General features: G+C 41.0%; 1 protein-coding gene across 8 annotated transcripts in view; it reads left to right on the plus strand.

Moving 5' to 3' along the window:
- oxr1a (oxidation resistance 1a) overlaps positions 1–19,513 on the plus strand; it is a 176,355-nt gene that overhangs the window by 125,155 nt on the left and 31,687 nt on the right. For all 8 annotated transcript variants that reach the window (XR_535755.2, XM_008431798.2, XM_008431803.2 and 5 more), the window contains 3 exons: positions 2,039–2,121; positions 16,326–16,433; positions 18,415–18,528. Coding sequence is in view for 7 of the 8 variants with exons in the window: in XM_008431798.2 (XP_008430020.1) it covers positions 2,039–2,121; positions 16,326–16,433; positions 18,415–18,528 (305 nt within the window). In the remaining variant the exon portion in view is untranslated. The remainder of the gene's footprint in view (positions 1–2,038; positions 2,122–16,325; positions 16,434–18,414; positions 18,529–19,513) is intronic.

Consider the following 19,513-nt stretch of genomic DNA (forward strand, 5'->3'; position numbering starts at 1 on the left):
TATATATATAGCCTGAAACAAGTGGCAAATAAAGGGAGTTCTTAAAGATGGGCAGAAGGCGGCAGGGCTGTGGGCCAGTGGTCATGAACTAAGGTCATGTACTTTGTATCTGGGATGTCCCGACCTATATTATTCCTTAAGATAAATTCTTCTTTAATAGAAGCCATGGACCAAAAGCTTCTCCATTCCCATTCTTTGCGGTTTCTTTCATCTTCTGGCCCATCTTTTACTTCAGTCTTTCTTCTCATGGCTTTCAATATTCCATCCATCCCCCCTCCTTCTTCTTTCATCTTCATTTTCCCACTCCATAAGCCAGCCTCTATCATCTTCTGTCACCATTAACCCATTTATCATCTGTGGACCCTCATTCTACTCCTATATTGTCCCAGATGTCAGCTGCTCTTATTCTCTAACAAACATTCCCTCTCATTCCCTCTCCAAACATTCATCTTTCCCTCTGCAGAAGAGAAGATTCACAAGAAAAGATAAGAGTCGATTATTTAAGAGTTGGATGAAAATAAAAGCTCTAGTTTGATTTTTAGGGCAGCTACCAACAATAATTTTTGCAGCTGATTATTCTGATGATTAATCGATTAATCAGATTGATTAATCATCTGCAGAAAGAGTAGCCATCTTGCGGTCCGGCAGTTCTGGGTAGGTTTCCAGTTTCCTCCTCCCCACGTGTGGATATGTGCTTGGGCAAGGCACTTAGCTAATGCTGCAGCTAATCATTATTTTATCGATCGACTATTTTTCTAAATTACAAGTGAGAATTATACCATCACTGAGTTGCGCACAGTAACTGCATTTAATCATATTTTGGACTTTACTGACATTTATTGTTAAAGAAACATTGGAGGAAAAAAAGTAAATTTTATTGAAAATGAAATTTTTAACATCAACTTAAATTTATTGAAACATTACATCACTAAAGAATAAAAAAATCATGTAAACTATGTAATAAATGCCCACCCTAACAGAACAGACCAAGATTTTTTTGTTGTTATTATCTCAGATGCAAAATGTGCTATAACATCAACCTGCCAGTTGGACTAGAGATGAAAATATGCCACCTGGCTATTATATGTATTTGCATATAAACATTGGTTGAAACATATTGTCCCATTTTTAAAAAATACTTGAACTTAAATTTATTACGTATAAGATTTTTGTACAAGTTCAGCTTAGTTACTGCTCTAAATCTCGAACTTTATGCTCCTTTTGTCGGTCTGTATAGTTACCAATTAATTAATTTGTTAATTAACTGACAAATATTTCAGTAATCACGATTAATCACAACTTATTTCAATTAACCACAGTTTAGTTCGATTAATCGTTATTAACCCAAATTTATTCCGATTAATCACGATTATTCGTGATTAATCGTTATTTCAATAGGGTTGAAACACTTAATCCACTTAAGTGTTTCAACCCTATTTGATTTCTTGATCACATCTTCCAACACCTACAGCCCACCTCTTCATTAACTGTTTTCCTGGATCCCTCCATTACCCAAGCAGCACGTATAGCACTGAACCCTCCCCTACAACCTCAAACAATCCTCCTTCCTCCCTCTGGTTCAGCCCCCACTTTGCTTATTCTTCCCTTCCCCAGCTGTAGTGTACCCCTCTTCCCTTCTGAATCTTTTCCCCTCCTCTCCTCCGATGGAGGACAGCCTGGTCTGTTTCAGCTTGGACAGGCGACAGGGGGCGGAAGGCAAGGTGAACCGCTTTCAACGGCCGACGGTCCGCTATGTGCTGGGCTAGGAGAGGAGAAGAGGGAGGAGGAAGGAAGGCAGAGCGAGGGGAGGACAGCGCAATAGAGAGAGAGCCGAATAGAAGCAGAACAAGAACCAGCAAGAAGGAGAGAAAGAGAGAGGGGTCCGGCGCTCGCTCGCAGCTTGTATCGCTGGCTGGCTCGCCTGCTCGCCGTTGACGAATGAGCTGTCTACCCACGGGGCTGGGAAACGGCAGCTTGTGACAAGCTGGGGGAGAGAGGAACATGAATGTAATGCGCACCTTGCCTCGTTTGCTTTCAGATACCGGCCAGAAGAAGACTCCAGAAAAGAAGGATGGGAGGCGCATGTCGTTCCAGAGACCCAAAGGGACCATCGAATATTCTGTGAGTAACGTGCAGAAAACTCGGAGCGCTGCGTGTTAATGTACCTTCAGTCTTCCTTGTGCCTTTTCTGTGAAGCAGCAGTAATAGCAGCTGCTGCTGGTTTCTGCAGCTTTGAGCGACTCCAGCAGTATCAAACATGCAGCAAGAAACATGCAGGAACTGTCTGATAAGTATTTTATAGATTTTCGTTGCCTAACACGTGTGCCTCATTCCTGAACTGTTTACATAAAGAGGTGTGTGTGTGTGTAAACAAGGCTTAGAACGTGCATCCTGTTCGGCAAGGCGACGTTCATCTCCATTTTGCATGTTGATGTTTGGGAAGGAGACAGGGATGGTGTTGATGGGTATGGGGGGGGGAATTGTGACAGTTCTGTTGGGTCTTCCAGCTGGACCCGGAGCAGGACGCGCAGGCAGGAAGCGCTGGCAGGACGCAGATTTGTTTTTCCACTCGCTCCCCTGGGCGGCCCAGCGGCAAACATTCCACCACAGAGATTGCTCGGTCTCGCGAATGACCTTCCAACTGCGTTGTCATTTCTATTGATTTAGCTGTTGTGTGGCAAAAAGGGGAGGGAGGGGGTAGAGAGAGGGAGAGAAAAGGAGAGAGAGGACTCCTGTTCCCAGGCATGAACTGAAAACAGAGCTCTCTCTCTCTGCTTCCACCTTCCCTGCTTATGTTCTTCAAATGACCCTCAAACCCAACTGCAGTCAGACGCCGTTTTCCCACCTCTTTTCTCCGTGGCAACCGCCGAGTGGCAGCGGCGCGTCTCCACGGAACGAAAAGACGAGAGGAAGGAAGGAAGAGGAAGGGAGTGAAAGAAGGGAGGGAGCGTTGGGGTTGTGTTGTCATTCCGGTTTCCGTTAAATCCCTAAAATCGGCCCAGCAGCACCTCCACCTTCTACCACCCTGCCAAGTCTGTCAGTCATTCTCCAGTCCTGTTGATTGACACCCTCCTTGTTTACCTTGCCAGGGTTCCAACAGCCTCCACCATTCCAGCACATTTCCTTCACTCAACTCTGAGTCACATCTCCGACACACACAGGGGAGCAGAGTCTGCCGGACGGACAGAAACGCTGATGGCTAGCAAACATAAGGGAGAGGCCAGAATTCATATGGCATACTAATCCCGTTCTGGTCAGCCATCGCTCTCCGTCTCCCCCCGTGTTGCCCTCCTCTAGATTACTGGTATTGTGATGGATGGATGGAGCTCCGCCAATGATTTCTTTCCTGCGACTCGACACGCTGCTGCATCGGCACGCGGTGTGAAGGTGCTCAGGGTATGACAGAGTCCCATTGATCGAGGAGTAGCTTTATCTAAAACTCATCTCCCCCACAGGAGGGGGTCATAGGGGGATGGGGGCGACTGCCGCCGCTGCCGCCAACGTTTCCTGATTTTGCTCGACAGCAGATAAGTTTATAAATAACGCCTGGCGTTCACAGGAAAAAGGAGAATTTCCTCTCGTGGCTGCCTTATTGATGCCATCTCCCTCAATTTCTCCTCTCTCTCTCCATCACTGCTTTACCTCACACGCCGGCTTTTCTTTCCCTTTTTCTTTTTTTTTCTTTTTTTGTATTGAGAAATAACCTGTGCAGCTGCAGCCTATCTGCCTAGACACTGATAATGCCAGTCCATTCAGCTCTGTCCGAGCTATTGGCTGACCTGCATCCAATTAAAGAGTGTTTAAAGTGTCGGGGAACAACCTGGATTTGTTCCCTGACAAAGTTCTGTCACACCATGGATTCTTTAGGCTTCCGTTGGCGATTTGGATCTCCCACAGTGCCCCAAATTGACTCGTACTGTATGAGAACAAGCTGGGACTTGGTATATGTGTTCAAAGCCAGAATTCTTTTAAGTTTAATATACCATGAAAGTTCTACATTGTTTTAACAAAGTTGGTCTTTCTTAGACAGTTGACTTACAGGAAGACCAGACCTCAACCCTGGTCTGTATGGACTTAGCCTAGCTATTGTCTTAACCTTTCTACCCAATTCCACTCGATTCTCATCTCTCTTCAGTGCTTCATCTGGGATTTCTCCCATTGAACTCAATTTCTCATGATGAATTTAATCAGGGCTAATCAACAAACAGACGGAGGAGTTGTGAACAATGATGCACACAGTTTCAAGTAAGCTTCATAGTTTTTCCCGATCAAGCTGGCACATTACAAACATTACAGCCAAATGTTAGCAATTGGGTAAAATGAGATCTAGCTGATTAAAACTGTAACAGTGTCCGCTTTAATCGACCTCTTGTTCATTTGCTTAGAATGTCCAGTTTGTTTGAGGTATGGATGCGTAATCAAAGTCTGGTACGGACCAAAAAAGCAAACATGGATCTACAAACCTAGATCTCGATTTGGTTGCAGAAACTCTGGCGTGATTCGAATGTATATGTAAATGGTAAGTAGAAAAGAGACTACTCCAAAGCAGGAATTAGACTGTAGCACAAGGCATTCAGGTTAAATGCAACCAAAACGAGTCTAGTGCTAGCAGGAGACTCGTGGTCTTTTACCAAACAAAAAAGAGAAATACTACAACCACTAAAATCCGATGCCACCCCATTCTTGTTTGTATTTTGTGAAGATAGAAGTTACGTTCAGTGTCTTCTTTAGAGGTTTTTGTGTCGCTTCCTTCAATGGTTCTTGGTCCAGCACCCCCACAGGCGAGGGAGGGTAGCAGGCTTCTCAAAGCGTTTGATTAATTGACTCAATGCAGAATGAAAACAAACGTCACCAGCTGAAAATGTAACAAATCTTGCAACTAGGGTTACCAATGGAATCGAATGAAAACACCCAATGTTATCACTCTGACGCAAATGCCCTCACTTCATTTATGAATCGACCAAAATTGCAAAATCTTCAGGTTTTTTTTTATTTCTGTTGACTTTTTAAAATCATTTCTACCCTTTAATGATACAGTCTTCTTCCAATAATAACTTCTACATTAAAGAGTATTGTGGTTTACAGAATCTCGTAGCATGTAGATGTAATGGTACATGCTACCAGTAGTATTTTTAAGTTACGAAACATTCGGCCACCTGTCCGGATCACTCAATCTGAAAGTATTGCTGCGTTTCCAAGTGCCTGCTTCTTGCCACACGAGTGTTTGAAGTTGAATAGTTTCCTATTCAGTGAGTTTTATTTCTGTGTGAATATTCAGTATTTTTTCCATCAATCTGAAAACCCTAGGCACTCTAAACAAACAGATCTTTGGAATTGGCTTAAATCCAAAGATTACATAATTTTATCAAGAAAGTTTAGACTACTCAATCTATTCCACAGTGCCTTGAGGTGAGCTTTCATTTTTGTTCAGGTCAGGCTAAAAAGTCAAAGTGGCTGTATGAACCTCAAATTGTATATTTTCTGAACTGTTTTAAGTTCAGTTGAAACTTTGTTGCACATGGCTTTCTTCTCTAAAATAACAGCTTTTGTACAAACGCTGTTATTCAAAACAACTATACTTAGGGCATAGCATACTTGAGTCTTGTGTGCTCAGATTTATTGGTCACAATCCATGTGACAAAAACAAACTACTTTAAAAGCCTAATAGATCACAACCTGGACATTCGATTTTAACACCCTCTAAAGCTCTTAAGTCAAATCTGGGAGACTATTAGCAAAATAACCAGAAGTATTGGGTAAACCTCGAAGATGTCATCACTGTTGCAATTATTTCAGCATGCGGAATGGCATAAACCTCCTTTCTCTATAACTCAAGAGTACCGGATACCAAAGTTTTAGTTGGTTGCAGAAAGAAGAGAACGACTGTGTTATTTCCCAGAAACGGACACACTCTTCAAATACTTGTTAGCACGCTGAGTTTTCAGCCCCATTAGTAGCGCGTCCACAGGGATCACAGGGTCAGTCGGTCACTTGTTCATTTGAGAAGTCAGTCGGTCATTTCTTCGCATGGTCCAGGCTGTTGGATTAATGTAACAATTGCAAAGGAAATTGTCCAGAGAATGAGTTCAGATGAGCAGTGATCCTTTTCATACGACTCTGCACCAAGCAGAATAAAGTTGCCAGTATTACCTCAATAAATTTCACAGATTTTCCAGGTTCCCGCGAGTTATGTCCTGTTTACTTAGGTGGTTTCTCATTTCCATAGTGGCTGACATTTATGCTTTTGTATAAAATGTATCAACTACTAGGCGGTCTTGAATCATAGTCAAGACAAACACTTAGGGTAAACCTGCATGTTAATGTTGATGCCTGCCTTGTTACTGTTGGCAAAATGATGCTAAAAACACAAGTATTTTTGTCTAATTTCTAGAGCAAATGTCTTAATACACTTTTTCACTTATAACAAGGGAAACATGGAAAAAAAAAATCTTGTTGTAAGTGAAGAAATCTGCCAATGGATTTATCAGTATTCATTAATGTTTAAAATAAATATACATATTTGCACTACAGGGTTTCCCCAAAAAACTTGCTAAGCCCGGTGGTGGGGGCGTCGAGGCAGTCCACCGGCGGTCTATTGTGTTTTTGTATTAAAAGATGTTAAGTTGACAGAAAATATTAAAGTATTACTGTGTTATTATATGTTACAGGAAAACATCTCCAGTGAAATGCTATTTAAACCTGCAACTAGTCTAAAAACAACAAATTTGCACTTCTGTTTAATCCAAATTAAGTCAGCAGCACCCCCAAGAGTTTCAGGGGCCCCATAAACGCCAATATTTTAAAACAGACCACAGATACATAAATGTAACACTTGTCTATTGAGATTATCAATGCTGTTAAATTTTATTCAATTGTTTAGGCATACATAATTTAAAAGATTTTAAATTGTTTAACATTTAAATGCAAGATTTTAAGGAGCTGGCAAGTTTACTTTGTAAAACTTCAAAGAACAATATTCATAGTTAGATTGTTGTTACCATAGCAACAATCTGATGCTGTGAGTTTAATCTTTGAATTTACAAATACAAATTAGTAAACTGCGATTATACTTTATTGCTTTTTAGGCTGGTCAATTAAACTACTCCCATATTTCACTAACTCTAACACAGGAGCTGTTAGAGGTGCTGAAGATTTTAGCAGCTCAAGGTGCCCTTAAGTTAAAGTCTGCACAAGGCCTCATGCAGCTTTGGACCGGCCCTGCACAATTAGTAAATCCGCTGCACTGCGTAGAGATGTGCAACAAAAGGGAGATTTGGCTTTAGTAGTTGTTCCATTTCGTGTCTGTCGAGTTTTTAATCGTCACAGAAACTATTCTGGTTGGTCGAGTTTATGGGACTCGACCGTGCCTGACGGTCACGAGTTCTCAGATCTCTGTGCGGCCGCGCCCATCAACTCTAAGTAGACAACACATTTGATATGGGTTGATGCATCGTGTTACCGGAAAAATAATAATAAAATAATATAAAATCAGCGTGATGCGTGACTCCGAGGAGAGCGCGAAAGCTCCTCACCGGGCTGAACCTGCATGATGAGGTTAGCGCCGCTTATCCACAAACCGGCCAACCGGGACCACAGACATAAACTTTACAGGGAAGGCAGACACAGATCCACATGCTGGGCAGCGTGCGTTGAGATGTAAACGCCGCATATAATTGTTCGTTCACAAAGGTAAATCATTCTCACCACTCCACAACACGCACCTCTGAATTCCCTACAAGTTATTCCTGCAGTTCACATGGAGCTGCGCAACCAGAGCTAACGATGCGGGCTTTAAACTCTTGCCTAGAGTTCTCCAAAGGATCATAATTCCTTACAGTAGGTTGATGTAAATATCCATACAGGTCAGCCTGTGTCTAGTTTGAGTGAAAGGAGGCGCGCGCGCGGTCCGCGCTGAGGTAAAGCGCAGAAGCGCCAGCTGTGTGATTAGTTCGCGCGCTGTCGGCTTTAAAGGCCTAAACTGTAAACCTATCTACTATAAACCTATCCTTAAGGATAAATCTGCTCTGCTAGTGAAATGCTAAGAGCAACAGAGACGCTTGCAGCCTGGCTTTTTTTTGTTTTTTTTTTCTTTCTCGAAACATAAACAAGCAACGCTTAGCCTGGCGGCGAGGCTAGTAAAGCATGGCGGGCCGCCAGGCTTATAATACACTGGGGGAAACCCTGCACTAGAAACTGGTTAAAAATACTTGGTGAGATTTTGTTTTTACTGTGAAGATAAGTAAAATATGGCTAAAGATGGATTTTAAATGAGTTAAATCGGAATATGAGTAGTCAAACTACAAATCTCCCAACTTTGTCTGTACTAGTTGAACTAAAGCAAAAACTGAGCTTGAGTATTAACGGTAGATTTCTGTTTAACTTTGATAGAAAACTAATATTGTGGGTTTTTTATATGAAAAAAACTCAACCTGTAAACTAAAGAACATGTCAATAGATGATGGAGAGATAAACAGTGGTAATACTGTAGCTGGAGCGTTCACTATAAATTCACTATAAATACTTTTTTTTTTTTTTTTGACAAAAATTAGTCCAACACTGAGTTGGCTTTATGATGTCTGTGTCAAACATGAGCTCTTTTGTGGTTTTGGGCTTTAGTGCCATGAGGTTCATGGGTTTCTGACTGGAAAACATGGGTGATTACAGCCTTGAGCAGCAAAGAAGCAGGTTAGAGCCCGACACAAAGGAGAATCCTTGAGGACTAGGAAGTGAGACAGCAACATTTCTCCTTGAAGTGGAAGGAATAATGTTACTTGCTCCCATGTCACTTGTAGCAGCTCTAAATTTAGGCCTGCAAATGATCAGCAAGGGTGTAGTTGCACACAATGCACATACCATTTGGTAGTAATGACAAAGTCACCATGGCAACTGTCAAGCTAAAGCCGGGCCTTATCCGTCGGTATAAGATGGAGAATGATGGCTTGAGATGGGATGATGAGGTGGATTCACCCTGAAGTTAAGTTTTATTTCAAGTTTTTTTCTTGTATTTCATTTCCAACTCTTTGCAATGTCGATGTGTTCAGATTTATTTTGAGTCTAAAACATTAATTCAATGACCTCAGTCTAAAAAGGGGTCACATGTAAAAATATGCAGCCAGCAGTTTAACTGGTCACAGTTAAATGTATAGATCTGTAATTGCATCACATTTCCCATGTTGACCACACTCAAAGTGCTTTCCTCATGTCCCGCACTCAATGTTATGACAAAATGGAAGCGGACTGTTTAACGGAGTTATTAGTCTGGTCATTCGTCCAAACTGCCCTTGTCGAATCATTTGTCCGCCTTCATTGGATGTGGTGGCCATTATCTGGACATCAGTCACCTTCAAGCTAGCTGCCAACCTCGCCCTTCTTTACACATGGAGGGCGTCACCTCAACGGAACAAGAACACATTTCTCGTTGCACCCTGAGATAAATAATGAGCCATATTGATCCAGAGGATAGGACGATAAGGTCCACCGAACATTAGTAACCGTAACCATGCTTTGCCTCCTTCCCTCGTCCTTCTGTCAATGTGTCAATGACAGGTCTTTATCAGTAGCTCATGTTTGTATGTCTGCTGTCCCCGCCACTTAATATGGTTAGAGATGGATGCTCTTTCAGTACAACCAATGGTTGCAACTCTAAAGTTTTAGAGCAACCAGATATACACCTCTCAGCTGTTATGACACCTCTGTGATGGAGGAAGCTAGGCATTACTGAATGGTTCATCTGTACGAAGAGATTAATTAAGCCTAAAAAGCAATTGTAAACAAACTATTTGAAGTCATTTGTGTGCCAGCATCAGCCAGACATCTTGCTTAATCACTATTTATTTTATTAAACCCCAGATATTTTACACAAGGCATGATAGAACAGAAGCCAGGTGTACAAAGCAACCATTAGACATTAAGTTAAGGCCTTGTTTGGCAGAATTTAGCCAAATATGAATAGTTAATCCTTTAGATATATATAAAAAAAGAGTCTGCTCTCTTTATAAAGGAAAAAGCAGTGAAATATCAGTGCAATTGTGCAAACCAACATTAAGCCAACACCTAAATGATTCAGTCCTAGTACCTGCCATCTATTCTACACAATTGGACCAACTCTCAATTTCAGCTTTTTTAGTAGGATTTTATTGACATTTGCTCACCCCTTAGCCAAAGCCATATTTTGCAGTGCTGAACTGGCTGTTAAGTCTCACAGACATGGAAATAGCTGCAGGAGTATGTAATTAGTTCCACATGCGGCAATCTTCTATATCTGGATTATGCAGTAGGGTTTAAAAGACAAAAATCAATTCTTCCAAATAAAATATCCAGACTTGACTGAAATCACACACACAACTTTGTGGAATTCTTGATTAAAACTAATCATGAAGATTTGGGAACATTTCCAAAAAATTACTTTGCCACAAAACAATATTCACATGAGTAAAATAACAGAATACTGATGTGCGACAAAGGTGGTGGCAGCACCTCTCTCTGACATTAGTGATTTGATCAATTTAGAGATAATTTGTGAAGCAGAGTGGGCAAAAGTTAATTATGCCTCATTTCTATTGCGCGGTACAGCTGGGGTCTGTGCAGTTTGACACTCTACTTTGTCTGTTTCTATTGCAACAGCAGCCCATGCTACCAACCCGTACCACAGCATTCCTGGGCCCCCTTCATTCCTAGGTTGTAGGACAATAGTATGGTACAGTTAGGGCGGAGCAACTGACATCACAGAATACAGTCCACTGATTGGGGTGTAAAAAAACATCACTGCTTGTGATGAGCACAAGACATACTAGCGCGTCAAGTTTGTCTGCACAGCATTTGGGTTTAACCCCACCTGCCCATTGAGAGTCCAAGTGTTCATGGAACCCTCTTTTCAATACAGAGGTCCATAAAATTGTTTACTGAACCTCACCATCCTCACAGATGCTGATGTAATGAGACTGAATACCGAAACTGAAAAAAAAAGTTAGTAGTTTTAGTGAAAGACGAACACTATTTACTGTTTTGGGGGGGGTTCCCCCAGATGTACCCCTCTTACTGGTCATAAATGTCACCTTAATGGTTCCCTTCACAAAAACCTGGCATTTTTACAGCAGTGTGTAGATTTTTTTTTTCTGTCCTCCTTTATGTAAGACAGCAGCAAATGGCACCTAGAAAAAATCTATGCTCAGCTGACACACCAGGATGAAAGGCTTAAGCACAAAAGGAACCTGATTAATTCTTTATCCTCCTCACTTAAATAAACCAACTCATCTTCTCAAATGAGATTTCCCTTTTAAAATGCTGACCACATATCCTTGTCGTCTCTCAAACATGTTCGGGCCTGGAAATACTCGCGGAATGAGACATTTTTTGTTCCATCAGGACCCACTGAAGAAATAATTTGAAGGTCTCGGAAGTGCTCAAGTTATAATCCTGCGTTTTATGGTCCTGTTGTAAAAATACAAGGCAAGGAAATGTTTGTGTCACAGAGACATCTCTGATCTCCCTGACACCTCCCGTCCTCTTTTCGACAGGATATTTATCAATCCGCCTTGCCGCTTTTGTCTGAACGAACCGTAGGGCTCGCTTTGCAGTGCCGATAAACTGACAAGTCTTGTAGTGCATCGCTACTGTCAGAAAGGTGTCTAAGATGAGCAAGTTGTTAATGGTGAGGTGGAGTTACAGCTGGGAGACCGGGCTGTCACCACATCTTCTTCCTGTGGTGCAGCTTTAGTGGTTTCCTCTTCTGCAGCAAGTTGAAAGACATGGAGGTGTTTCCTACTTCTGTCTTGAACATTCGTTTGCTTGACTCCATTGGCAAAGCCAAAGATAAAGGATTGCATGTTGGTGCAGTTGGGAGTACTGCTGTTACTCCCAACCGTTACTGTTGCACCAAGAAGGTCATGGGTTCAAAACCCGGCCTGTGGTCTTCCTGCAGAAAGTTTGCATCTTTTATCGTGTTTTATAGTTTTTCATGGGTATTCCAGATTTCTTACACAGTCCCAAGCCATGCTTGCTGGATTAATTGGTCTCTCAAAGTTTGTCCTATGTGTTGTGCTGTAATGAAGTGAGTGTGTACTATAAAGACTAGTACCTTGACAGGGCCAGTATTTTTGACAAAACCAGTTCCTTGCCAAGACCAGTACCTTGCCACTTGCCTCCTTGCGACCAAGTACAAAGCCATTGACCTCATCCATATGGTGTTTTCTGAGTTGCAGAGACTTTGCCTGTTTTCACTACCCTGGTTGCAGCCTCTATTTATTCTAATGTCTACTTTGTTTGAATCATTTCATTACATCTTCCCTGATGAGCAAGCAGCATAAATCCAAAGGTAACCGATTTCCTCTGAAATATGAGAGATGCTCTCTAATTTGATTTGTTTCCAAGAAAACAATGAAATTAACATTTAATCAAGCCAGATAATCTAATCAGCTTAAAATACCTTCGTTATTGCTCGTCTCTGCGTTTGGCGCTCCAAGTCTGTCTGACACTCAAAATCAGACATCTGGATATGCAGGAAGCAGCATGTGAAAGATATGATTGATGTTTTTAAAAGGTAAAGGTACAGGACAGATGTGCATCACTTGCACTTTATTTACACTGCACTTATTGGGCTTGCAGTTTACCATCCAATCTCTGCTGCACAACCTCTTCTGCATTGTTCATTGTTGGGGTGGACTCACTGCTGACTCAGGGAGACTGAATCCCAGCAGCGTGACCGAGCTCAGCTCTTATTAGTTTGTTCTCTCCAGAGGTCGGCCCCCATCTAAAGTCAGCGAAGCCCACAATAAAGCCTGCGTGAGAACGCCGCGAACTCGCCTGGTTGTCTCCCGTTTGTTGTTTTTGTCCCTCCCACGCTGCTTCAAAGCTCTCTAACCTGAGATTGCATTAGCGCTGATCAGTGACGACGCTTTTAACAGTCAACGTTGTATCTGCTGAGATTCAGCTGTTATGGCGCACAGCTGTTGTTTCAAGCCCAAGTCTGTTTTTATGTTATAAAGAGAGTCTTGAGACTCTCCTCCTCCCACTCTTTTAATTGCTCAGCGTTGGAGGATGTTGCCATCAGTAATTGACCAGAGTCGCACAAAATTTTGCTTCAGAAAGCTAATGAGCTGCACTCTGGAGCCAAAACCGGTGACCCAGAGAGGATTCCTGTCACTGTACTTTTGTGGTGATTCGTCTTTTATGGAGCTTTCCAGCTGGATTTCTGCCATCATTAGCTACTTTCCTTGTATGACTTGCCCGTCAGTTACACTGAGAGTTTTCCCAGAGATGATTTATCAGTGGAGGTGTCACTCCCCTGGATGCTTGGAGATGTCTCTCCTCATCCGTAGCCTCTTCTTAGGTGGGCGGCCGACTGGATGAATGGGACTGGAATGTCTTAAGAGATTGATGTGCTCCTGAATCCAGTTATGACTTTGAATTGTTTTACCTTTTGTGTTTAATTTCTTCTTCTTCAAAAAAAATCTTATTTATTGTATTTAAGAAGCTTGGATGTTATTTCAGTGTAATTTATTTAATGTTGGTTGCTTCATGCCTGGCTTACTCTTCATGTCATATTATCTTTGGATGTTTTCAGAGCTTTTGGACATTAGTCAGATTCAGTCGGCTGGACTCTGTACTATCCACCTTGCTGTCTGACTAATGAAATCCAGCACCTTTGGGGAAGGTAGGTAGAAGAAGTGTCTAAGCTGCAGATCCACCAATCCAATAATATCTGCCTCGGTTAATTTGTAAAAAAGAAATAAAAAATTAAAAAAAATTTAAATTAAAAAAAGTTAACTCTTTTCAAAAATACTTTATTGATCCCAAAGGGAAATTAAACAAATTCAGCATTGTTTTTCTGGCTCTGATTGATATCGGCCGATACTGAACTTCAGATATCGGCATCAGTATCGGAAGTGAAAAAAGTGGCTTGATACATCCCTAATCTAAACACTGCACTTATGAGTGTTTTTCCCTCTTCTTCCTCCATAATTCCACAGAAGTGGTTTAAAAGGTGACATATGATTATGCCTCACAAGCTGCACCTCTGTTTTTAGCTTGACTTCCCATCTGCTGTTGTCTTGAGACTCTGTGCAACATCTTCCTGGAAACTATTTCCCATATTGAAAACTAGGAGAGGCTGTCATTGTTCTGTGTTTTTCATGGGGATGTTTGCACAAACAAAACCAGCAGAGGCCGTCCCATGACTGCTGCACCAAAGCACACAGTGTCTACATAATCTATGCTAAAAAATGCACAGCTCAGAGTTCGTCCTGCCAGGCTGGTTATAAGGGCCTCTGTCCCCTGAGTGCACTTTCCTCCCTTACACCACATTTTCTGCACACGCCGGCACTTTCTGACACCATCAGCCTTATTTGGAGACCAGAAACTCCCAGGGGGCGCGTTGGACGCGTAACTATTTCAGACACATGAAGCACATCTATGTTGTCTGCATCCTAACTGGTGGAGACAAGCAAACGCACCTGTGTCACTCTGCGGGGTGCTGCAGCTTGAGCACAGGGTGTAACCCACAACAACCTGCATGATCTGCTAAATCTCAGCTAACAGGAAGTGTTGCCTCCTCCTCTACGGCTTGTTGGATGTGATTCAGGATGATGTGCTTAAAATGAAATAAATACCTCGAGCTGTGCAGAGTATTCAGACCATCAGCAGAAAAATAATACTGTGCAGGTTTCTGGAGTAATGAAGAAAAATAATGAGAGTAGTTGTAGGGTTTTTTGTTTTTTTGTCAAAAATGTGGACCACTCGACTTTTATCCACCTGGACATTAGTCTATAATAATGATATAATATAATAATTATATAATAATTATTAATAATTAGTAATAATAATTAGTCTATAATAATAATAGTTGTAGGGTTTTTTGTTTTTTTGTCAAAAATGTGGACCACTCGACTTTTCTCAGATATATAGTCCAATCACAGAAACCCACATAGTTTTGACCTTCTGCATTAGCAACTTGTATATATACAAACAGTATTCTTTATTTTTCTAAAGTTCCTCTATATTTCCATATACACTGAATAAGTAAAATTGCACTATATTTTAGCTTGGCATTAGACAAAAGTGGTTAGAAGTAGAAAGATGTTGTTTTTTCTCTTTGTTAAATCAAAGTTGGATTCTATTCGTGCCAAACTTGTTACTTGTAAAAGTCACCAATAGAAAATGCTTTTCTGCCCACCCCTGTTCTATCAGCTCAAAGAGTTGCTGCTTTGCTGTCTCTCTTAAGGTTATTGAGTTGTTGTTGAAGGATTGGTTCATTTCTAGGTAGCACTCTGCATTGTTATATTGTCAAGTTTCACTCTAGCCAGTTAATATCTGGTTGGGTGTCTCTCCATTGGCAGTGTGCTCCTCACCATGTCTGTGTGAAGGAATGTAGGCATTTTCTTTAAGTATTGTATTTCTGTCTGTCTTATGTCAGTATATCTCCAGCATGTCCTTGTTGAACTACAAGATACTGTCTCTACTGTTCCGTGTTTTTATGACATCTATTAGTTAATAATATTACTTGTATTTTATATATATGTATATTCTCTTGTTTGGTCTTTCCTCCTGTTTCCCATGTAAGGCAGCCTTCCCTTTGCCGAGAAAAATTGCGATGCATTATCATCCCGAGGTCTTATCAGTCCATTAGTGCATCCACAGCAAACGCGTTAAAAACACGTCCGATGCTTCAAGTTCGACGTGTGTGCTCTTTGAATGCAGATGCTTGACATTTTGCTCTACATCTAGCGTTTTGCACGTCTGGTTTACATTCAAAATCTATGTGGAGGCGCGTCTAAATCGCTCTAGCCGTTGCTTTCCGTTGAAAGCCTTTTGTCCGAAACACTTCATGCATCAAACACTCAAAATCAAATCGCTTCCAATCACGCCTCGACGTGCCTCCACATAGACTTTGAATGTGAACCTGATGCGCGAAACACGTTTGTTGTAAACGCAACACATGAATTTTCATGCTACCCTTTCAGGAACCTGTTTTAACTCTTAGCTACGGTCTTAAGCTTTGCGTATATTGTTTGTATTAAGAAAAAATACATTTTGCTTGTGGTTGACAAGATAACATAAGATAATGTTCGTTTATATTCCTGCAAGCAACAACAGAGTTTTTTCCTGGTCAACAGCCGACAGCTTTAATCGGAGTTCATACCAGGTTCTAACATGCAGAACACAAACCCTTTACAGCAATCGATTCAGAGCTCTGCTCTTCAGATATTTTCTCTGTCTGCTTCATGGTGTGTGTCCCATCTTCATGTTTGCCTGTGCAGCTTTTAGGGCAGTGCCTCAGAGCAGGAGCAGCACGGTGATGTTTCTGTCCTCTCTCTTGTCTTGCGGTCCAGGTGGAATCACGGGACACGTTGAACAGCATTGCGCTCAAGTTTGACACCACACCCAACGAGCTGGTTCAGCTCAACAAGCTGTTCTCCAGAGCAGTGGTGCCTGGCCAGGTGTGAACCGCCGTGCTCGCCTTCACTGTGCCTCTCCAGCCACCCCACGAACACCTCAGGCTCATTTCGCTGCTCCATTGTGCATTCTCAGTGGTTTGCCGTCATCTCAAAGTGACTCTATTGCTATGTTTGTGAACATATCTGAAAAATTGAGTTTTTCCACCTACTTTCTCAACGCAACTGGCTGACTCACTAACCACATCTCTGTCTGTCCTAATTGCCTGCTAATTACAGCACCATTTGTCCCATTAGGCTGCAGCACATTCTGTTAGACCCATTTTGCTTCTAAAAACATTTAAGAACACGTGTGATTCTTGGATTCAACCCCCTGATGCTGTTGTTCCCACATCACACAAGTTAATCATCTATTACCTGCTGAACGCTTTGCCAACCTCCCTGGCTTTAATATTTGTTCCTTTCGTCTTTTTTTATGGGAAAGTGACTAATATTTCTATTTGTTTTTGTCTCTGCATTTCCTGGCGCTAAAAGTGAGTCAGTCAAAGGGAACCCAAACCGCGGCTTGTCTAGCTGGCACCCCTCGCTCTGCCTCAGCTCTTAGCAGACAGAACATTTAGCACGTTGTAAACAGGGACCAGTAAAGGCACTTACAGAGACTGAAAATATAACTCCAAAAATGGAGCCAGATTTTATTTCACCCATTTATGTAACCAGATTACGATTAATGTTTAATCTAAAAAAAAAAAAAAACACAGGACAGAGTAACAAATGATTGAAAGTTACAAGCATTTAGGCTAGCTTATTTTGTGGTTTCATCATACAACATTGGGCGTTTTAAGAATGGTTGTTTCAGTTTGAAATGTGGCTCTGTGTGAGCAGTTAGTTGCTAATCTGCAGCTAATTTGCAACTTTCACCCAAAACGTCTGAAAGTATAGAGCTTCATTGCTAACATGCTAACAGCTTGCAGAACATGGCCTGGAACAAAGTGTTTTTCTACCATTGTAAAATAAATATCAATCTACATAATTAGGTTTAAATTAGATTAAGATATTTATAAACATTTATACCAGCTTTCCATTTTATTTATTTATAAAATAAATTAAATGGTTAACATGGTTACATGTTTCAGTGCTAACATGCCAACTGTTTGCCAAACAGTGGCTTAGAACAAAGAGCCTTTCTAACATCTTAAAAGAAACATCAAGCTACATAATTTGTTTTAAATTAATTTAAACTATTTATAAACCTTTAAACTACCTGTCTTTATAGGTTTGTGGTTATGTTTTGCATTCCTTATGTTGATAATGGACCAACTTTTTTTGGTGTTCATAACCGAATGATGGAAATATGACAAAAGTTTTGCTAAATTTTCTTTACTGTGATAATTCAAGAGTAACGTTTTTTTTTTAAATCACTTTTGCTGGATCTCACTTAGACTAGCCTCCAGCTCTGCTGTGGATTCAAAAGTTCTCTCTTTTTAAAACGAGGGCATGAGAGGAAGATTGTAGCTGCTCATTTGCTTTCCTTGGAGCTTTTAAAAAGTACCAAGCATCCTTTTAAATTCACCATTACTCTACTCTGTAGGTGGTTTATAGAGCTGCTGAATGTCCTGCTGGGTTATGGGGATTGAAATGGATTGTTTTTGAATTGTGTGACATTTTAGAAACTAAACGGCAACTAAATTTATTTGTAGAAAACCCATTGCCCCATCAATAATGTAAAACAAATGGTCAGCTACCACAGAATAAATGCCGGCACACGCTCTAAATGTTCTTACCATGAAATGCATGAGACATTATTTGCAGTTACTGCTAATTCTCTCACTCTGTCCTGCTGTTATGAATGTCACTTTCCCTCTGTGTTCACTCGGTCGATAACATGAGACTGACCGTGATTTCTTGTTATTGGCCTTGTCAAACATACGTCTTTGCTGTGCATGACAGAATCTCTGTCGTCACCTGTGTTAGTGTGAGTGGTATGGTGAGCATTCTGTGTAAATACAGACATGGGTTATGTTTGCAGGTTCTGTACGTTCCTGATCCCGAGTACGTCTCCAGTGTCGGAAGTTCTCCCTCCCTCAGTCCCATCAGCCCCCTGTCTCCCACCTCCTCTGAAGCTGATTTAGAGAAGGTGACGGTATGTTGATGCACGATCTCTCACACACACGCACACACACACACAAAAACACAGGGTTATACATGAAATCAATAACGGCAATAAATAATTTGATTCAAGTATCTTTTTTTTTTTCCAAGAGCAAAATAGGTTTGATATTTACAGAACTGTAAATGAATCACTGGACTCTTTAAGTGAATAGAACCTTAAACAGTGTTTGTGTTGATTTAATGAGTTCCTTATTGAATATCTGTCTATAGTATCTGATTTACACCTGTAGCGTCCATATGCTTTGAAGATTGGGGGAGCTAATGATCCTTCTCAGCTACAGAAGTTTCTTAATTTTGATCTGATTAATCTTATCAGACAAATGATTCAGTTGATTGTTTGCCACTTGCTGCAATCAGCATCAGCCGTTGATTATCTAAAAAGATGGAGCAGAAACTTAATGCAGACGCATCTGCCATCCTTAGCAGTCTGGCTGTTTCAGCACAGGGCTCTTAAATAACCGGAGGCTTTATCTGTTTTTAACTGGTTCATTCAATAGTAACACCAGCTCCGCATTCAGACACTGGAGAAGATCTGATTGGACAGTGACTTCCCAGTTTCTACAAAATTAGGAATCACTGAAGATGGAATTAGAGTTGGACCACATCAGAGATATTTGTAAAGCTTGGTTCAGTTGATAGATATGATAAATTTTCTGAATGATAATGATTAATAGAATTTTTTTTTTTTTACCTTTGGGGAAAATAAAATTTTATTCTCAAGAGAAAAACAAAAGACCAGATTTAAGGAGCTGTCTTTCTCTGATTTGCTGGAAATCTGTAATTTTGAAGATTATAGAACAAAAATATTTGTACAATTAAACCCAACTGAACAGATATCATGGCCATTTCTCCATTATAAAAAGTATTATAACTTCCCCTTAGAACCTATAAGAACACACAATTTCTGCAAGATCCACTACAATAACAGCATGTACAGCCTAATACTGTAGATTTAT

This window comes from Poecilia reticulata, linkage group LG16, assembly GCF_000633615.1.
Source record: "Poecilia reticulata strain Guanapo linkage group LG16, Guppy_female_1.0+MT, whole genome shotgun sequence".
NCBI lineage: Eukaryota > Metazoa > Chordata > Actinopteri > Cyprinodontiformes > Poeciliidae > Poecilia > Poecilia reticulata.